The sequence below is a fragment of the Heterodontus francisci genome, chromosome 35 (assembly GCF_036365525.1).
Source record: "Heterodontus francisci isolate sHetFra1 chromosome 35, sHetFra1.hap1, whole genome shotgun sequence".
NCBI classification, from domain to species: domain Eukaryota; kingdom Metazoa; phylum Chordata; class Chondrichthyes; order Heterodontiformes; family Heterodontidae; genus Heterodontus; species Heterodontus francisci.
This window is the reverse complement of record NC_090405.1, coordinates 31,292,822-31,314,920: the sequence shown is the minus strand read 5'-3', so window position 1 is coordinate 31,314,920 and position 22,099 is coordinate 31,292,822. Positions and strand designations below refer to the sequence as shown.

Below are 22,099 nucleotides of genomic sequence, written 5' to 3'. Positions count from 1 at the left end.
CAAGTTTATGGTGGCGGCTGATGACAATGGCTTCGGTATTCCCATATTTAATGGGAAGCAATTTCTGCTTATACAGTTCTGAGTGTCAAAGCAGTCAGACAACTTTGGGATTGCTGCAGTGTTCCAGTGAACATCAACGCAAGCTCGAGGAACAGCATCTCATTTGCCGATTAGGCACACTACAGCCTGAACATTGAGTTCAATAATTTCAGAGCATGACGGGCCCCCATTTTACTTTTATTTTTAGATTTTTTATCTTTTTCCTTTTTTTGTATATATTTTTTGTTTTATTTAATTTAATCTTGGTTTGTTCAGTTTGCTTACCCACTGTTTGTTTTCATGTTTGTACTTGCGGCTTTTCAGTTTTCAGTCCGTTACCACCCTATCTGTACTAATGCTTTGTCTTTCAACACACTATTAACATATTGTTTGCCTTTGCTCCACGACCTTCTGGTCAGCTATTCTGGGACCTTCTCCTGTTTATACCTTCTCCTTTGTTATCTCTTGCTCCATGCCCGCTTTACTTGCTTGTAACCTTTTACATTTCTAATGTTTGCTAGTTCTGAAGAAGGGTCACTGACCTGAAACGTTAACTCTGCTTCTCTCTCCACAGATGCTGCCAGACCTGCAGAGTATTTCTAGCATTTCTTGTTTTTATTTTAGACAATTTTGAGACATTGAAGTGATCGAGAGAGATGGTGAAGCGGAGGGGTCCTGGGAAGTCTGTGTGCAGAGACCGGATTGAGTTTAGCTGTAATGCTTCCTTCCCCATGACTGACAAGCCTGTAATTTACTGTCAGGCCTTGCACATGAAGAATGGGACTTGGGTTATTTGGAGGGCAGCCCTAGGACTGCACTGCAGCAGAAGCAAATTCTGTCAGGAGACTTCTGGTAGAAAAATGGGTGGAATGGACAATCTCCGTACCCCAAAAATAGGTATAGATTTATAAATTAAAATTTAAAGCCATAGATTACAGTCAGACAAATTAAAGTAATTATCCTAATGGTATCAAAGGAAATGGGCTATAACTTTAATCTACAATTACATGTAGAGCTTTACCTGATAGACTGATTCACTTACATTTTTCCATCAGGACTGTCCTGCAGACCAGTTCATCTCAGCTTGACATTCAAATGCTGCAGCCTATCAACTTGCAACTCACTGTGCAAAGAAATTTGGCAGCAGTCTGGTATCTCAAAATCCCAAGTGTGGAAATCAAAGGGCATTTGAAGACTATGAATGTGGGTAAAGTTTTACTGTATTTTCATTTCCATGTCATCTACTTGTTCTGGGCTGGGGAGTTGTACACAGAGCTGTATCCCTGCTATTGTCAGTATGCTGTACTTTATATTCCCAGTGTAGCCTTGTCCAGACAGTAAATCATAGGGTCTGATTTCCTTTGCTTTGCTTTATTGAATTGCATCTATAATTACAAGCTTAGATCATGGGGGTTTAAACATGGGAGATGGTATCCAACGTGCATTTTCCAGCAGGGATGCAGGGTAGTGGCAAGAACCCTGGCTGATATTTTCTTAGTCTTAGTCTTAGTGATTGGAGAGGGGAGCTGATATCACTGGTAGTGACCTAGCTGCTTATCCTATGTTTATAGACAGCTGATCAAATAGCATGCCGCCTTCTACCTGTTGAATTTTGGCAGTGTGTCTTGTGTGCCATTTTGATGTGCAATATCCTAGTAAAAGGGAAATTATTAACCTTGTAGCACCCTAACTCACTTACTCCACACATGTTCATATATTCCAGTTCATAGGTCTGGAAATGGAAAGTGCCTTGTATGCGTAGACGGTGAGTTGGGAGAAAGCTTGCATCATGACTCCCTTTATACGATCAAAGTGCTGACTGGACTATTGTCAGGTTTCCTCTTAGATAGCTGCGTGTGAGATGTATAGCAAAATGTATTGTTGCAGACATATGGACGCTAATGCTGTGGCATCTTGTTAGTTTGTTTGACAATTCCATTCACTTACCTTTCAGTGTAAGTTGCTTTTTCAGTTATGTTTGTTAAGAACAGACGTGTTTGATCAAGCAAGTATTGCGCTATCGGAGTGACGTTTGAGTGTTGATCAACTATATCCATCTGGTAATACCTGTCAGCGAAAGGCATGACTTCTGTTTTTGTCTGAATGTGATCCTGGTTTTAATAAACTTGCAGTTTACAATGGTGAACAGTACTTCTGTCTTTTCAGTGTACATTCTTTTCCAGTTGCACATTACAGGATTTTATTACTTAAGTACTGTACAAGGGTTTAATATTGCTAGAATATAGTAGTATACCTGGATAGCTTTCAGGAGCATAAATCTTTTTATTTGCATCAACCCAATGGCACTGAGGCCAACTGCAGTATCCTTACTAGCTGTCCTTGCTGAGTCGGCTTGCTTATCAGAGACCAGGGATCAAGTCTCTGTCCTGGGCTTCGTGCTATGCTATCACACATGCGGCACAGTGGTTAGCACCGCAGCCTCATAGCTCCAGCGACCCGGGTTCAATTCTGGGTACTGCCTGTGTGGAGTTTGCAAGTTCTCCCTGTGTCTGTGTGGGTTTTCGCCGGGTACTCCAGTTTCCTCCCACATGCCAAAGACTTGCAGGTTGATAGGTAAATTGGCCATTATAAATTGCCCCGAGTATACCTAGTATATAGGTAGGTGGTAGGGGAATATAGGGACAGGTGGGGATGTGGTAGGAATATGGGATTAGTGTAGGACTAGTATAAGTGGGTGATTGATGGTCAGTACAGACTCGGTGGGCCGAAGGGCCTATTTTAGTGCTGTATCTCTAAATAAAAAATAAATAAAATAAAAAACTGGGTCTGCTCATTCATTGAGTTATTATTTGGAGCTCCTGCTGCTATATGGCTAGTAAGGAGTAATGGTAGCATGGGATTCTTGTGCAGGGAGCAGAGTAACTCAATAATGTTGTTTGTAGAGAATGTGCACTGGAGATTTTACACGCAAGGGAATAGACTAATCTTCTCGCACTTGGGCATTGACCATTGCCTGGGTAGAGTGCAGAGAATCATAGTATCGTCAAGCAAAGAAAGAGGCTATTCAGTCCATCGTGCTTGTGTCTGCTTTTTGAAAGAGCTGTTCAAATTGGTCCCAAACCCCAGCTTTTCCTCATAACCCTGCATATTAGTCTTCAAGTATATATCGAATTGCCTTTTGGAAGTTTCCGTAGAATCTGTTCCACTGTTGTCAAGTAGTTTTTTTGTAGAACTTAACTGCCCTCTGTGTGGGGGAAATATTCTCATTTCCCCTCTAATTCTTTTGCCAATTACTTTAAATCTCTGACCTCCAGTTTGTTTGTTTATTTATTTTATTTAGTGATACTGCACTGAAACAGGCCCTTCGGCCCACCGGGTCTGTGCCGACCATCAACCACCCATTTATACTAATCTTACACTAATCCCATATTCCTACCACATCCCCACCTGTCCCTATATTCCCCTACCACCTACCTATACTAGGGGCAATTTACAGTGGCCAATTTACCTATCAACCTGCAAGTCTTTGGCTGTGGGAGGAAACCGGAGCACCCGGCGAAAACCCACGCGGTCACAGGGAGAACTTGCAAACTCCACACAGGCAGTACCCAGAATTGAACCCAGGTTGCTGGAGTTGTGAGGCTGCGGTGCTAGCCACTGTGCCGCCCAGTTATCCACCCACTTCCCGAAGGAAACACAGCATGTAGCGAGAAACTGTCAAAACAAGTCATAAGGTTGCACACCTCTGTTGGGTCTCTCCTTAAACCTTTCTGTTCTAAGGAGAAAAATAGCAGCTTCTCTAGTCTCTACATCACTGAAGTCCCTCATCGTTTTGTGTCATCTTGAATAAACCTCCTCTGTCCCATCTCCAAGGCCTTGGTATCCTTCCTAAAGTGAGGTGCCCAGAATTGTACACTGTTCTCCAAAGGGAACCTAACCAGTGACTTGTAAGGTTTTAGCATGACAAGAAAGGAAAATGTGTCAGAGAGTTTCACCTGCTGGTGACAGGGCCTGCCTGATATTACTTGCATTGAAAATCAGGCAGGTTCTGCGAAATTTTCTTAAAGCAATGTTTAATGTCTGGAAGAGCAAGACGAAAATCTACCTCTGTCACAAGAAGAGGCGCTATTAATATTTGAGCAGAAGGCTTCATTTCTGTTGGAGTTCTGTTTTACTTCATCTTATTTTCCTGTTTTAGATTGTTCTCAGTGAAGAAGATCTAACTGTTCTGATGAAAGTCCTTGAGCAAAACCTTGCTGAAGGCAGCAAGAAACCAGGTGCAACAAAAGCACTTAAAGATGAAGGAAAAAGTAATGGCAGTAATTCAACATTTTATGAAAAATATTATTTCTTCTAAATCTTGTGTTTGCAATCCTAAAGCATTAGAATTTGAGTGAAAACAGTAACCTGCAAAAAATTTAATTGTGCACATCTATTTTTTGCCTTTATTTAAGTCTTCATTCAGTCTCCTGAGAAGGGAACAGATGTCTTTTTTGATTGTTTGTTTCCTGATGACACAGATTTTGTTTTCCTCACTCTACCGTACCACAATGATCTGCAAAAGCGGTCAACTTTTGACCTAAGCTTAACCATCCGATTAAGGAATGACGTTGCTGAGAGAGCAAATTGCCTAATGTTTACGCAGAACTGGTTTGATTTTGTTTGAGTGGGAAAAACAGTTATTTTGTAACTTGTTTAATGAAGCTTTTTCTTTAAATATATACCTTTTGCCTGTAATTTGAGGGCGAGTCAGGCTGGTTTCCACCCTTTCTTTTCACTGATTTGTTCACCCTTTTATCGCCACAATTTACCAATACAATCAAAAGCTCTGTTTATGTGAAGTAGCGTAGCAAAACACATTTATTTACAAAAAACAAAGCTAATATAGAATTATCATGGTTCATGAGCTGCAATCTCTATTGTACAAATGGTGGACCAAAAACATAAACAGAAATGTTTGTTTTTATTGAGGAATTGCTTTGTGCCTACTTTTTGAAAAATCCTTGTTTAATTTAATAGTACTTCTCAGCCTTGGTTAAAAGGTGTAAGTTAACAATTAATTAAAATTATGGCTAAAGATTTTTAAATAAACTAATTGATTTTATATTTCAAGTATTTAATCAGCCACTTGGTGAGCGAATATATAAATCAGAGTACCCTTGATGTATTAATTTAATAAAATGTCATTCTTCAGCTTTGCTGTCAAATTTAGTTTTGCTAACAGTTTGCGTATTAATGAATCAACAGAAAAACTCAAAGATCCCAAAGAAGCAGCTAAATCTGAGAGAATTGTGGCAAGTGAGAGCTCAGCAACAGATCATCTTTTGGAAATAATGAAAGGAGGAATTCCAAATGATGTTGTCAATGTTCAGCTGAACTTTGAAATCAAAGAGGTGAGTAGTATTATTTTGATTCGAAATTTCAACAAGCTTTAACAATGGAAGCCTCACAAAAAGTCCTCCTTGTTCAGGTAGCCTAATGCTGCAACTCTTAACTGAACATAAGCTGCATGTTTTATGAAATGAAAAGTATAGTTGTACTATTTGGAGAAGTTTTGGGGGAGGGAGCAGCATATTAAAATGAAAAAGAAAATCCAGCTGGTGGTTGATGCCAGGTGAGTAGGTCATGCCCTATCCATTTTTTTTTGGGTTAATCGGTGTCATTTTGAACCTGTATTAGTTGGGGAAGATGAGCATTCAAAAGCTTTCATAGTTACGTACGAACATACAAATTAGGAGCAGGAGTAGGCCATTCGGCCCCTCGAGCTAGCTCTGCCATTTGATCAGGTCATGGCTGATCTGAATGTGGCCTCAACTCTACTTTCCTGTCTGACCCCCATAACTCTTGACTCCCTTGTCTATCAAATCTATCTGACTCAGCCTTGACTATATTCAAGGATCCAGCCTCTACTGCTCTCCGAGGAAGTGAATTCCACAGACTAGTGAGCTTCTGAGTAAACATTTTTCCTCATCTCTGTCTTAAATGGGTGGCCCCTTATTAAACTGTGTCCCCTAGTTCTAGTCTTGCCCTTGAGTGGTAACATCCTTCCAACATCTACCTTGTCAGGTCCCCTCAGGATCTTGTATGTTTCAATAAGATCACCCCTCATTCTTCTAAGCTCCAATGGAAATACATCCTGTTCAACTTTTCCTCATAAGATAACCCCTTCATCCCAGGAGTCAGTTGTATGAACCTTCTCTGAACTGCTTCAAATGCAATTATATTCTTAAGTAAGGAGACCAAAACAGTACACAGTACTCAGATGTGGTCTCACTAGGGCCCTGTACAGCAGTAGCAATACTTGGTACTTTTATATTCTGTTCCCCTTGCAATAAATGGCAACATTCCATTTGTCGTCTTAATCACTTGCTGTACCTCCATACTAACTTTATGTTGTAGAGGATGAACTTCACAGCCTTTGTATGGTATAACTTGTCATGTGCTATAGTCCTATACAGTGTAGGCAGTTGTGCAAAACTGAGTGAAGCTACAATCTGGATTCAGCAATGCAGTACAGCTTCAAATCTTTTAGATCATAGAATACTGCTGTGAGGAACATGGCTGGAAGCAAATGTGAAGACTCCACAAGAACCACCTTGACAAAATTTTCAGTGGCCTTAAACCATGGCAGAAGGGACTTCTTACAGATTGGGGCAAGCTACTGCATGCTAGAAGAGCAGGGGACACTTGATGAATATTCTTGTTAACCTTGGCTAAGTGTAGCACTTTCTCCTCTGGGCCAGTAGGCTGCAGGATCAATCCCCAATCCAGAGATTTGAGTATATAATCTAGGCAGACATTTGGGTGCTGCATGTCATAGGTGCCATCTTTTGGATGAGATATTAAACTGAGGCCCAGGCTGCTCTCTTGAAAGATGTAAAAGATCCGATGGCATTATTTTGAAGAAGAGCAGGTGAGTTCTCCTGATGTCTTGGCCGATATTCATTTCTCAACCAACAGTACTAATGGCTTTATCTCATTTCTATTTGTGGGACCTTGCTGTGCACAAATTGGCTGCTGTTTCCCTCCCTGACAACAACAGAAACACACTTCTAAATTTTTTAATTTAATTTTTGCGATACAGCACTGAAACAGGCCCTTCGGCCCACAGAGTCTGTGCCGACCAACAACCACCCATTTATACTAACCCTACAGTAATCCCATATTCCCTACCTACACTAGGGGCAATTTACAACAGCCAATTTACCTATCACCTGCAAGTCTTTGGCTGTGGGAGGAAACCGGAGCACCCGGCGAAAACCCACGCGGTCACAGGGAGAACTTGCAAACTCCGCACAGGCAGTACCCAGAATCGAACCCGGGTCCCTGGAGCTGTGAGGCTGTGGTGCTAACCACTGCGCCACTGTGCCGCCCAACGGAAGCACCGCAGCCTCACAGCTCCATCGACCCGGGTTCGATTCTTGGTACTGCCTGTGCGGAGTTTGGTGGGCCGAAGGGCCTGTTTCAGTGCTGTATCTATAAATAAAAATAAATAAATCAAATTAGTATATTTGTTGATGAAGTGCTTTGGGAGTTCATGAAAGGTGCTGTGGAAATGCCAGTTCCTTTTAGCTGAAGGCAGATGCAGTCATCAATTTAGCAAGATTTCACAGAATGGTGAGATGATTGACCGGTTTGTTTGATTGATGAATAGATGTTGGCAGGACATCAGGAGAACTGGCGGCTCTTCTTTGGAATAGTGCCACCCAAATAGGCAAATGTGACCTGGGGATAGTGTCTGATCTGGAAGATGGCACCTCCAGCAGTGCTGCACTCTGCCACTGCTGCATTGAGGTATCAGCATTGATTATGTGCTGAAATGGGGAATTATGGTGCCCAAAAACTGCTTGAAATCTTTTTCTACTGAACCAAAGTGTATCTGGTGTAATGTCGATTTATTTTAGGATCTTTATTGGTGCATGTGATGCCATAGATCAATCAGCAACATTAGAGGCTCAGTACAATCATACAATATTAGACAAATATGCAGAAGGTTCTTGGTTTAATTAAGTAGATTTATAACATTTACTGCTACTGTTAGAACTGTAATTTAGCAGTGTAATACTGCCATCAGCTGGCATATCCTGGTACTTGCTGATCAGAGCAGCATTCTAATTGATTCTTCACATCCACAACTTTATCCTCCTACTTTAGAAAAGTAAGATAAAACAAAAGAAACATTGAGAGCAGTGATCTTTTTGAAGCAAATACTGATTAGCTACTATTTGTTAATCATATGCAGCACCACAATAGTATGTCAAGAGAAATAATTAAAATCCACATACTGCTTTACTTGCTGTTGAGACTAGTAAATATGTTCTGTTATGATTTCAGGTTGTAGTGGAATTAACAAAGCAAATTGAGAAGCAGAAGCGCTCATTTCTCATGTTTCATGTGGTGCAGTTGGGAACTGAAACCCAAGTAAGAAACTATGATTTGAGTGCAACAGCCTACTTGAAGAAAATTGCTTTGAACTGCTGTGAATTTACAGGTGGGACAAATGTATAGCTTGAATATAATATAACGGAACATAAACAAAACAGCAGTGGGTGAGAAAAGGTCACCAATCCTGTTGAAGTTCATCGCTTCAGTACCCTAACTCACCCATCCTAGCGTTTAGCTGTATTTTGAGCACCTAAAATTAAATTAAAATAATGAAATGCCTCCTGACATTGACATTCTTCTACAGCTAGCTTGACAATAATCTGGCTTTACCATTAGTCTGCGTTTTAATATTGTATGTAATTAAGGTTCACCTTTGTCACACAGCAGTGCTTGATCTTTAATCTTTCCACTAAGCCCTTGGGTTCAGACTTGCTGGTCTCCTCTGTATCTGCTCCAATGCTGCTGTAGCATTTAGTGGTGCACTGTGCAGAATGCAGTGCTGTTTGCACTCTGAGCAGTGCATTGTAAAGACTTGGCATTATGTAGAATTTTTACAGCACTGTAGTAGACCATTTGACTCAACAGGCCCTTACTGGTGTTTATGCTCCACTTGAATGTTCTCCCACCCTCCTCCTCACTCTATCAGAATAACCGCCGATTCCTTTCTTCCTCATGTACATATCTAGCTTACCTTTAAGTGCATCTATGGTATTTGATGTGACCATTCCATGTAGAGGCGAGTTCCATAGTCTCATCAATCTGAGTAAAGATGCTTTTCCTGAATTCCTTATTGGATTTGTTAGTGATTTATTTAGTAAAGCTGTAAACTTGAAATTCTAATCTTCTGCCCATGTATTGAAGGTGATAAAGTTTAGTATTGCGGCCAGTTGTTGTCTGTCTCTCTGTACTAATTCACCTCCATTCCTAGAATTAACTGGAGTATTTGAGTATCTTCATTGACACTTAACATTTGCAGTCTTGCTGACAGCCTGTTTGACAGGGCAGTGTTTTATTAACCATGAAGATAGCAATCTTCACTTCAATTGCACTATAAACCTTGCCTCATAAGTATACATAATTTTAAATCATTTTCAAGCATTGTTTTTATTGTAAATAATTAATTGGGGTTTTGAGCTATATTTTGTGTCAAGAGCCATGTGCTGCCAGAACAATCTGAAGAAGGAATCCTGATTGAGTTATCTGGCAACACTTACTTGGAAGCTTTTGTTGATGGTATATGTAATCCTTTACAGCCTATTTTTTTTCTTGGAAAACATGTATGGCAATTTTTTCTAGTAACTAAATATATCTTGCAGTTTAAAAAAAGGCTTTGACTTGAGCAATAATATATGTGCAGTGTTCCAGCAGTAATTTCTAAGACTTGTCTGGAGTTCTGAAATGTTACTCGTGCATAGATTAAACCAAATTTTCAGCAATGGTGGGTCAAAAATTAAGTCTGGTACCAATTGACTTGGTTTTACACTAGTGATACCATCTGCCTTACAACTTGGGTTTATTCCTGATTTTTTTTTTCATGTGGAATGCAACTTGTTTGGAAAATGCCTTGTTTCCTATAAACTAAAACATGTCCTTGTGCTGAAAGTAATCTCTGATTGCAAGACCTGGGTGAACATATACAAACATTGTTCTGCTTAGCTTACAGAAATTCCCCATTTCTTTGGTCACTTCCAAATGCATGAGATAAGCCATTCCTGATTTTTTGCAACATGGAATAAACCATTAGATAGAATTGCATTATTTCCAACCATACTATAGGCCAGATATTTTCTAACGATCCAATACAGAAGCAGAACCCAGGTCATGACCAGATAAAACATTTTGTTAAGATCTTTTTGCAGCATTTGGGTGCAGTAATTCTGGGAAAAAAACTTGCAGTATCGTTTCTTGTGCAAACAAATAAAATATAGTTCTTTGAAGATTTAGATGGATTCATTCCGCAGAGCTGCAGTCTAACCAGACAAAACTGATCTGGCACACGAGATGGGTGTATAATGCAAAATATCAACAGTCCTCACCTGCAAAATGATCATGTTGGTTCCTAGTGTTTTATGCACAGCATGTTGTGACCAATCGCATGTCCCATTGGCACCTCGACCTCAGTTGACCATTTTTGGATTCGGGCAAGAGCAGTCTGCTTAATTGTTCAACATTAACTGTTTCTTGTAGCACATTTACCATAATGCTCTGCAAGACTTTCATTGAGGATGCAGGTAAAACAAAAGATTAAAATGAATATATCAAATAGCCCACTGCCTGAAAAAGTACCCTGAACTCAAACCAGTTCAGTCAACAGTAATGGCTATGTGAACATAATGTTTTAATTGTAATGTATTTTTGGTTTTGTTATATAGTTATAGTGTTAATAACAGTTAATTTAGATGCATGACGTTTTGTTACTGTGCCAACAATAATAGTTGGGTGACTATATGATGCTAACATACAGCATTACTGCAGTACAAAGAGTAAAAAGACTTCTTTCAAGTCTATTTGGTTAATTGTTTTGCCAAGTTAGTCCCTAATAAAAGATAGGCTAGCTGGGTAAAATGAAGAATTTTGAGGCTATAATTAGTTAGTATACATCAAATGGCTAACGGACATCAGCTCCTTTCTTTGCATATTAGTGGATATCCTTTATTAAGATTTGTTATGACAGTTTCTACAGACATCTTCTTGGGCTGTTGCATTGGCTGTTAAATAAGTGTGTAACTTCTACTTTGTGTGTGATTATTTAAAACTAAAGAGTGATAGTGAAGGAAAAAAACAATTCTAGACAAATATTGCATTTCTTTGGTTCTAGTTTGATGTCCTATTATTTGATGCTTTTTAAAAAGAAATTTTGACTATTTTAAAAATTAGCTTTTGGACTGTTTTTGACCATTTTCTTTTTTGTTCATTCATGGGATGTGGGCGTCGCTGGCTGGACCAGCATTTATTGTCCATTCCAAATTGCTCTTCAGAAGGTGGTGGTGAGCTGTCTCCTTGAACTGCTGCAGTCCTTGGGGTATACGCACAGTGCTGTTAGGGAGGGAGTTCCAGGATTTTGATGCAGGCTATGTAGTTCCAAGTCAGGGTGGTGTGTGACTTGGAGGGGAAACCCATGCATCTGCTGCTCTTGTCCTTCTGGGTGGTAGAGGTTGCGGGTTTGGAAGGTGCTATCGAAGGAGCTTTGGTGAGTTATTGCAGTGCATCTTGTAGATGGCATACCTTGCTACCACTGTGCGTTGGTGGTGAAGAGAGTGAATTTTGAAGGTGGTGGATGGGGTGTCAGTCATGCAGGCTACTTTATCTTGGATGGTGTCAAGCTTCTTGCATACATTTTATTGGGTCTTTTCTCATTACTTACTGTCTGTTGTTGTGTTCTGTTTTTTGAAGGTCCATTTATGTTTAAATGAAACCTATTGAAATCTAGCTTGATGTCCCTAGTGCAAAGCTCACTAACTTTTTATTTTGTTGCAGATTCAAATAACAAACCGCTTAATTTGATTAGTTCTTCAGACAAACCTGGAGCTGATCTTCTCAAAGTGCAATATATTAAGGTAGAGTTTTATACTATGTAACTCTTCAGAAAAATGGCAGCTAAACACCAGCTGCTTTTTAGGTCCAACCCAGCTTACTTTAATATTACTATGATCATCAAGTCCCAGTTACACCAATTGCTGAATGAGCCTAGCTAATACGATGTTGTAACATGCTTGGATTAGCCGGATGGGTTGTGGGCAGATCATGTGCACAGTGTGTCATGCCTTTGTAGATAAATGGTGCCACGTGAGGTTTCCCACTGCTATGTTGTATAAAGCCATAACTGTACAGGTTTACTTTCACGTCTTGTCGCAAAACCTTCGGATATCTCCAGCCTTCCTACACATGAGAATTAGCCTAGGCGGACATTATATTTTTTCAGTGCCGATTTATTTTCTTGAGGCCTTTTTGAGAATGTCATTTTTTTTTTGCAGGTGTTGACACCTGTTGATGAATCTGTGGGATAGTATCTTGAGACTCTCCTTTCCAGGGCAAGGCAAAGAAAAAGTCAATTCACCAGTTTTATTAGCTGAATCATGTCTGTTGTGGGGGGTGGGGTGGGGGTAGAAAGGAAAGCCTTGATGTGTTCTTGAATTATATAGTATGTTTTATGAAAAATATGACTTCATGAGCAAGGCTAATGGTGATGGAGGGAAAAATAAGCACCATGCTCTTATTCATCATGGACAGACTGGACCTCGCAACTAGTGAAGGCTCTAAGGCTAAATACAAAGGTTCACCCAGATTTGCTGGAGCCATGGAGTGGCATCCCAGCCACAAAACTGAACCTTTTGTTCTTCAAGTTCTCCCCTGATATAGAAAATCCATCACACGGGAAACCTGAGTCCAAGCAGATAGGTACACTTGATTGACAAATCCACCAATGGTGGGTCGAATTTAGTTTTTATGGTGTGCCATAAGGCCAGCTGATCAGGACACTCCATTCACCAAAGCGTCATAGATTACTGAGCAGCTGAAAAAGTAATGCGGACATTTTCTGTAGTCACTGCCATTTATTGAAGACTTGTTCTCACAGGAAGCAGAAGTCCGCGATTATTTGAAATAAAAACAAAAAGTGCTGGCAATGCTCAGCAGGTCAGGCAGCATCTGTGGAGAGAGAAGCAGAGTTAACATTTCAGGTCTGTGACCTTTCATCAGAACCCTGATCATAAATAACCATGATTATTTGATTGCCTTTGGCGTCACTCCCATGGGATAAATATTAACTTTCATTGTAACTATCCTGAAGAGAAACCTGCCTTGAGGTAATATAAAGAAATTTTTAGAATATGTAAAATATCAAAACATGAGGGCTATTAAAATGTGTGTAAAAAGCAAAAACCCTGTGTCTCCAACTAACAGACTGAAGTCTCACTTAACAGCGAGGATTTTATGACACTCAAAGTTTGGTGATTTCATACCCAGAAGTTGCCTTTTCTTTAGAATGGTATCTATGGTCAGGGCCTCACCATTATTGAGTTTCTGAATGATCTTTCTCTTGTGTCTCCTACACCTACATCAAAGCATCGGTTCTGATGAAAGGTCACTGACCTGAAACGTTAACTTTGCTTCTCTCTCCACAGATGCTGCTAGACCTGCTGAGTATTTCCAGCACTTGGTGGTTTTATTTGATTTCCAGCATCTGCAATATTTTGCTTTTATTACAGACTAATTAGATTATGGGCTTCCACAGTAGGTATTTAGTAGTCACATTAAAGATGGGCTATCTGATTAATGTGAGCCCTGAAAGCAAGGAAAGTTCAAGATGATCACACTCCGACAGACCTTATCCAAGCAGTGTAACTAAGGGATCGGTTAGCAGTCATGGACGTAAAAAAAATAAGTTCTCCTTTGTTGTATATTGGGATAAGGGATGCACAAGGAGAAAGCCATGTAAATTATAATATTTACAGGGTCATGGTGAAGGAGCAGGGGGATATGACGAATTGGATAGTTCTTTCCAAGAGCTGGCAGTGTCTTTACATTCCATTTCACTTGATTTGAGTATAACATCCTTGATTTTTTTGTTCACAGGCGGATCGAAATGGACCACATTTCAAAAGCACCTATAACAGTACTGAGCAAAAGATGAGGGTAAGTAATGTACCAGTATATTACATGCAAAATATGTTAAATGTATAACTATTCATTATCTTGCTGTCAGCCAGGCTGTACCTAAATCCACTTGTACCCCTGAGTTGCACACATTTCCTATACTTCGCTCTGGTTTCTTCTGTGCATGAGAGTGTAACTTGTTCATTACGTAGCATGAATTGTTCATGGAGCTGCTCCGTTAAAGGAAACCTTTACTAGGATGCAGATTTATTTGTTTTATGTACGAAGAGTCACTAGTTTATAGAAATAGTCTGTAATGAAACTGCTGATTTGAGGCTCATTCTACTGATAGAGCTGCAATTGATGTCCTACCAAGTTATATTTCAGACAAGGTTTATGTACTTAATTCAAAGTTCATGCAGGTCTTGAACTCGATTGCTTTCGTGCAAAGAGCATAATTTCCATGAATTTGGTGGAGCTTTGGGTATTTTTATTAGTGGTTAAAAGAAAAATAGGAACAAAAAAAAACTACAGCTTCTCTACAAATAACCACGGAACTTCAAAACTCAGTTCTGTACAACTGAACTTCAGTTTTACACAAAGAAGCTTCTTGGACTTTATTGAGACATGCACCAGAATATTCTCCCAGCTTCTCTGGAGACATAAGACCCTATGAAATCTCTTACCGCTAGCTGGTGGTGTGGCCTCCTGGATTGTTCAGCTCTCAGGCCAGCCTAAAGTCACTTTGAATGTGTGACGTCACTGGAGCACCCTTGCAGCAAGGGAGATTCAGTAAGTGCGTTTCACACCGGCAAGACGTTGTTCTTATTTTCAATATTAGAAAGCGGAGTACTGGGGGAAAAGTATTCTCCTCTTTCTTCCTCCACTCTGCCAACTTTCCTTATTGTAATTAATTGCTCTGTCATATTGTGGTTTTAATAACAAGGTTAGAATGATTGTTGGAAATTTGGCATTCCAGAGTGCACACTTCATTTGTGCGGCCCTTAGCCCGTGTGCCCCTCTCTCATGTTCTCTTGCTTACTTATTCAGGAATGGCTGAGCAATGGTATAGCAGTAATTTCAGAATTTTCATCTGACTGTTGTCATTTCTTCATTCGGGAATTATTCTAGACCTTTGGTTAAGTACTTTTGATGTCAGTTTTCCTTCAGATCAGTGTGTTGGTGTTCTGTTGGTTGCCACCATCATGTCGTGCTGCTTGCCAGCTCGTGCATTCAGTCATGAAGTTTCTCACTGGTTGACTGTCATATCATAGTTTGAGGTTTACTTAGGTGTGCTATTGTATCTTATACTGCTCGCCCTCTCTTGCATTCCCTGTACCAGTAGTTGTATCAAATCCTTAGGTGTTTTGTAGTTTTCGATTTGATCTCCTCAACCCAGCAGTACTCTGTATCAGCATGATCTTGGTACCTGTGGTCGGTGTGTTGATAATTTGACTTTCCACGTAGTGAGCATGATGGTGCTCAGCCTAAACCTATCAAGCTACTGATTGTGACAATGAACCACAACCCGAACTCATGTCCATATAATTGATCCTCACTTTTCACCCCATCAGCCTCCATATCCAAAGGATCATCCTCCGCCATTTCCGCCACCTCCAGCGTGATGCCACTAACAAACGCATCTTCCCCTCCCTTCCCCTGTCAGCATTCCGAAGGGATCATTCCCTCCGTGATACCCTGGTCCACTCCTCCATTACCCCCACCACCTCGTCCCCGTCCCATGGCACCTTCCCCTGCAATCGCAGGAGGTGTAATACCTGCCCATTTACCTCCTCTCTCCTCACTATCCCAGGCCCCAAACACTCCTTTCAGGTGAAACAGCGATTTACTTGTACTTCTTTCAATGTAGTATACTGTATTCGCTGCTCACAATGTGGTCTCCTCTACATTGGGGAGACTAAGCGCAGACTGGGTGACCGCTTTGCAGAACACCTCCGCTCAGTCCACAAGCAGGACCCCGAGCTTCCAGTTGCTTGCCATTTCAACACTCCCCCCTGCTCTCATGCTCACATCTCTGTCCTGGGATTGCTGCAGTGTTCCAGTGAACATCAACGCAAGCTCAAGGAACAGCATCTCATCTACCGATTAGGCACACTACAGCCTGCCGGACTGAACATTGAGTTCAATAATTTCAGAGCATGTCAGCCCCCCATTTTACTTTCATTTTTAGTTGTTTTTTCTTTTTTACATTTTTTACAACTTTTTTTTGCATTTATTTCATTTCATCTTAGTTTGTTCAGTTTGCTTACTCACTGTTTTTTTTCATGTTTGCACTTGCTGCTGTTCAATATTCAGTCCGTTAGCACCTAATCTGTACTAATGCTTTGTCTTTCAACGCACCATTAACATATTGTTTGCCTTTGCTCCATGACCTTTTGGTCAGCTATGTGGCCTTGTCCAATCTACACCTTCTCCTTTGTTATCTCTTGCCCCACCCCCACCTCACTTGCTTATAACCTGTGACATTTTTAATATTTGTCAGTTCCGAAGAAGGGTCACTGACCCGAAACGTTAACTCTGCTTTCTTTCCACAGATGCTGCCAGACCTGCTGAGTGGTTCCAGCATTTCTTGTTTTTTTTTTTCAGATTTCCAGCATCCGCAGTATTTTGCTTTTATTACCCATATAATTGATGATGACTCTATTATTTTTATCTTTTGAGCTGAAATCCCTTGCATGCATTTGTCATCTTCAGACTTGATGACTCTATACTTCTTGCTGGTGTTCCATCCTCTAGCCTCCATAAACTCCAGCTTGTCCAAAACTCTGCTCCATGAATCTGTCCTGTGCATACTGTTCTCCCATCACCCCTGCCCTTGGTGGCCTCCACTTGCTCCCCATCTACCAAGCATTAATTTCAAAATCATTGTCGTTGTTTACTGAATCTTTCCAGGCCTTTATCCCCTCCTGGATGCTCCTTTCCTCTGACCCTGGCACCTCTCCTCCCTCCTTCTACTCTACCATTATTGGCAGAGTTTTTCAACTGCCTTCAGGCTACTCTTTGGATCTCCCTTTCTAAGCCTTTTGTTGCTCTCTACCTTTTAAAAATTTCTTCAAAATCCAAAACTTCAACTTGGCTTTTGGTCACCTATCTTGATTGCTCCCTTTCTAGCTCATTATCTATTCATTTTCTCCCAGCTATTTCTGAAGTACCTTGGGAAATCTCTTCACATTAATGGTGTTATGTAAATGAAATTTGTTGCATGTCTTTTTGCCCAGGAGCACTAAATGATCACTCCATGGTATTAATTTCCCTCCTTCACACATTTTGTGAACAGAAAATTTCATTTCATTTCATTTATTTCATTTGACACTTTCAATAAATTAACCTTGAGTTTACACCAATTCCAAGGTGCTTTTTTCTACATTCATGTGAATCTTATCAAAAAATTGATTGTAACTAACCTTCTAAGTAGTATTTCTAAACAGTTTGCTGCAGAGTAGTACCTTATCACTTTCTTGCATCTATAAAACTCGGATGAAATTATAATTTTCCATCAGACTTATGGATGCGAAGTAAGTGAGCTGGTTACTGTTGATATATATTGCTGAAGGAACCTGAGATTCGATTACTTTTTAATTCTTTTTGTACTTGCATTTCCATAAACCAGGCAGCATTCAAAACTGTGTTGTGGACCCTCTCTCCTGCCATAACATCCTTTTTATAGTCTGTAGCCAATGCTGCAAACAGTCTAAAAAAAAAACAGTCCTCTAACTGTGATCTTAATGAAGTTTTACATAGATTTGCTCTTCCAGCTCGACTTTTGTGCTCTGTGAAGTGCCACAAACCCAGTGTGCCATCATTTTTTCCTAATGGTTTTATTCACTGGAGGTGCTGCATTTCATGTCTTGTGAACCTGAAGCCCCAAATCCTTCTGCTCTTTGATATCGCTCAGTCTCCCCTGTTTAAATTAGCATTTTGCTTTCTTTCTAATCCAAATTTGCTGATTATAAATTCCATCTGCTGCCTTTTTGCCCATCCCACAAACTTATTCCTTGTTGCATCCCTTGGAATTATTAATTCTGGCTTTACTTTGGTGTAAGCCGCTATTTGGACACCATTCTCTCTATCCTGGATCCAAATCATTGATGCACACATTGAACAGAAGTGATCCAGAACAGAAACATGTTGAACACCTCTACCTACTTTCAGCCAATCCTGAGGAACTGTCCTTAAACTGCTACTCACTCTCTCTCTCTGTCTCCCATCTAGCCAGCTTTTAAGTCAGTTTGCTACTCTTACCGCAATTCTGTTTTCCTTAATCTTCTCTGATAGTCTCCACTACTTATTTAAAACAAGTAGATTTGAGCTTGGAAGTATTTCGACTGGTTCTGCCCTCTTGATAAATTTGGATGTTTCTGTTCAGTTTCTACTGGGAATTTTTCTCATAAGTTTGTTTAGAATAATTGTGCAACCTTTTCCATCATTTTTTATTGGAGGATTGTTTGAAAGCACTTGCAGTTGACCTGTTCAACTTGATTGTGAACTTGAGGTTTTAGCCTACAGATAGAAACTAGGTGTTTTTTTAAAAAAACTGTTACTGCACTGCACCCTGCCACTTGCAAATTGCATATATTTCCTAAGCTACTATCAATTCTAAGGCTAAGTTTTTCGATACGTTACATTAAGCTTACATTTGCATGTGTGTATTTGGGCATTTCCTTTAATTTTTCATCACTTTTTACTGCAGTGATGTGCATCAAGCGTGATCGTCCAGGAAAATAATGCAACTCTTTGTTTTGATGTCAGGTTGCCTTCTCTTCCCTTGATTTGATCCTGCATTCACAAGCCTTACTTTCGACCATGAATTTTATAGCAGCTGTATTCCCATCAAGCAATGTCAGTAAGGATCATGAAGCAAAGCCAAGCACAGATCATGAAAAGGAGACTTTGACAAAAGAAGGTAGGTTAGTAAGAAGTGCAAGCTGAATAGTGCTTTGAATTTAAGGTCATGTTTTTGATAAACTTTCAGTTTTTTATCTTGCATTGCTTTCATCGTTCCATATTTGCAGAAATAATCCATATATCATCTAAAGATTTCTGCAGTTTGCTTTCTAGTGAAAGGTTAACAAAGCCTTTCATGTATGTTACATGTGAACAGTGGAATCTTTCCCCTTTTGTAGTAGGCATAATCACTATTGGGCTCCGTTCTGTTGCTAGTCAATCCTTTACTGTGTTAAGTACAGTGTAAATTATCTTTAGGATAATATTTTGACTAGAGTATCTTATAAAGTAATAACATTTCATCTACTATGAGATGTGATTTGTCTTTGAAATATACTTAATCGAATGTTGGCCTGTATCATGCATACATATGGGGTTTGTGGGGCCATTTTCCCCTCCCATTAGCATCTGATGGGGCAGACAATAATGGATGACAAGTTCCCAGATGAAATTGTGATTTGAGCTGCACCATGGGGTTTGGGTTGGCTTCTCGTTATTAGATTTTTAAAGAAATATTTTGGAGGGAAAAACTTCTCTATTTTTCATTCCCTCTTTGGTTACCCAGTACTGTACACGACCCGTGAGTGACGTACATGGTCCCAGCACTGCCACTGCTTTTTCGAACCATGTGTGCGAGAGCAGTTTAAATGCGTCTCCTCTTTTTTCAGCCTCTTGGTAGAGAAGCTTTTGTTATCTGCTCATTGCTTCCCCATAGTGATGTGGCTCAATTTCTGTGGCCTGAAAATCTTGGTCGTGATCTGAAGTTTTGTCGCTTTGCTTCTATGTTCTGCACCGCCTACCTATACCACCTCAATTCCATGATTCTATTGCATTTTACAAGGGAATGGTAAAATGGCATATTTTTATAGGCCATTTATAAAGCCTTCAAATTTGTACCCCTTTTAAGACTCTCAAGACCTACCTCTTTGACCAAACGTTTGGTCACCTGTTCTGATCTCTTTATGTAGATTAGTGACACATTTTGTCTGATAATGATCCCATGAAGCGCCTTGAAGTGTTTCACGACTGCTGTATATCAGTGTTGCCAGATTCACCATTTAAACAGAAATATGCAGTGCAAGCAGGTTTATAATGTTATTTGTAATGATTGCTTTTGGTTGTGTTCTTTCAATTTGGTGACTAAAGCACTATTTTTCTCTTCAGTATCTATAGACACAGCAGTTGATGTGTTTGACTTGAACTTTTCTGCTGAGCTGGGGGCATTGAACATATTTGTTTGTGATGAAAAGTTCAGCATTGCTGATATCAAAATACAAGGTAAACAAAACCAAATTAAGCTCTGGATTCAAATACATATTTGTGTGTAGAATATTGCATCCTGTTCTAATCACTACACTTTAGGAAGGTTATGAGGGTCCTTGAGAAGGTACACAGTAGTTTTGTCAGAATGGTTCCACAGATGACGGAATTCAGTTACAAGGTTAGGTTTCTGCAGATTGTAATTTTAAATGAGTACTCCTAGCCGAGTGAGATGGCTCAATTGAAGTCTTTGTTTGAACCATACAAGGTAGAGGATCCCAGGTTGCTTTGAGAAGGTGGTAGATTGTCCTCTTAAACTGCTGGTGAAGGTGTACAGTTGGATACAACTGAGGGGTTTTCTGGGTCAGTCACTTCAAAGCGAAGTTGAGTCAATCACCTTGGTGTGGACCGGAGTTTCATATACATGTTTAGAAACTGGGGTTGTTCTCCTTGGAGCAAAGGAGATTGAGGGGAGATTTGATTGAGGTGTACAAGATTATGCCAGGTTTAGATAAGGTAGACAAAGAAAAGCTATTCCCATTAGATGATTATACAAGGACTCAGGGTCACATTTAAGGTTTTGGGCAAGAGGGACGGGGGGTGGGGGGCATTGTGGGGGGATATGTAAGGAAGATCTTCTCTATGCAGCGGGTGGTAATGACCTGGAACAGTCTGCCTAAGAGGGTGGTGGAAGCAGAGACTATGATTTCAAAAGGAAATTAGATGGGCACTTGAGGGAAATAAACTTGCAGGGCAATGGGGATAGAGTGGGGGAAGGGGACTGATTGCATTACTGTACAGAGAGCTGGCTTGGACTTGATGGGCCAAATGGTGGCGTTATGTGCCATGATGATGCTGACACTCTGTGACTCGAATTACTACATACCTGACTTCTGGGGATGTCATGGTGAGGAGTTCTGGGTGGCAGCAAGGCAAGAGGTTGGCTTTCGAAACCTCCATGTTCAAGTTCCATCAAAACGCACACCATGTACAAACACAATTCTGCTGCATTCATCCCCTTTTCCCTCCTCTTCCCCAAACTAGCCTTTATACTCATGTAATCAGATGGAATAATCTGTTCATCTCGTATCTAGATAGGACAAACAATAGAGATGACTATTCCACGTACTTTGCATATTTACGCTGCCATTAATGGGCTCTGTGCATGACGTCCAGGACGTGGACAATCAATCTTCTTGTTTACTCTGGCGGTAAATTTTGCTGAGCTTCTAAAACAGGGAGGGACATCAAATTAAGATGCTTAATGACAATGTTATGTAATTTGATATAATGTTGGTAGGTAGTGCATGCCGAAATGTGAGCTCTAAACTTAAAATGAATGGGGTAGAATTAACACAGCGAGTTCATGTCATCTGTATTACTTTTAAGCTTTATTTTTTGGGCTACAGGCCATTAGTGCTTATAACTTTTGCATTTAAGCAGTTAAAATTTTTAATCTAGCTGACATTGCTCTTGAACTAATACTGTTAAGTCAGTAATATGGGTAGTTATAATTGTTCCAGGACCAGATTTAATGGACAATTGGCTTATTTCTATGCTATAGCATTCTAATAACTTGATATCAAATCAGTGATAATCTGCTGATCGTTCAACAAAACTTTCCAGGTATGGATGCATCTATATCTGTGCAGCCAAAGCAGACAGAAGTTTTTGCCCGACTCAAAGATATCATTGTAACAGATGCAGGCTCAAGGACACTACATAAAAAGGTAAGCTGTTCACTATAGGTGTCAATTGTTTTGAGTGCAGCAGTCATCCCATTTTATTGCATGTAGACTCAGACTTGACATCACCCAAGTATGCATGATACACCGGAATTAAATAGCCACTTTGTTTTGATCTATGCAATAGCACTCATTATTTTATTCAGATT

The 22,099-nt window shown here is 40.1% G+C and overlaps 1 protein-coding gene across 1 annotated transcript in view; it reads left to right on the top strand.

Moving 5' to 3' along the window:
- The window catches only part of vps13c (vacuolar protein sorting 13 homolog C), a 355,084-nt gene that overhangs the window by 175,346 nt on the left and 157,639 nt on the right, over nt 1-22,099 (top strand). Inside the window, exons 34-42 of the mRNA XM_068015185.1 lie at nt 1,095-1,242; nt 4,199-4,310; nt 5,248-5,393; nt 8,335-8,491; nt 11,863-11,942; nt 13,960-14,019; nt 18,751-18,904; nt 20,110-20,223; nt 21,832-21,935. Of these exons, the coding sequence (XP_067871286.1) occupies nt 1,095-1,242; nt 4,199-4,310; nt 5,248-5,393; nt 8,335-8,491; nt 11,863-11,942; nt 13,960-14,019; nt 18,751-18,904; nt 20,110-20,223; nt 21,832-21,935 (1,075 nt within the window). The remainder of the gene's footprint in view (nt 1-1,094; nt 1,243-4,198; nt 4,311-5,247; nt 5,394-8,334; nt 8,492-11,862; nt 11,943-13,959; nt 14,020-18,750; nt 18,905-20,109; nt 20,224-21,831; nt 21,936-22,099) is intronic.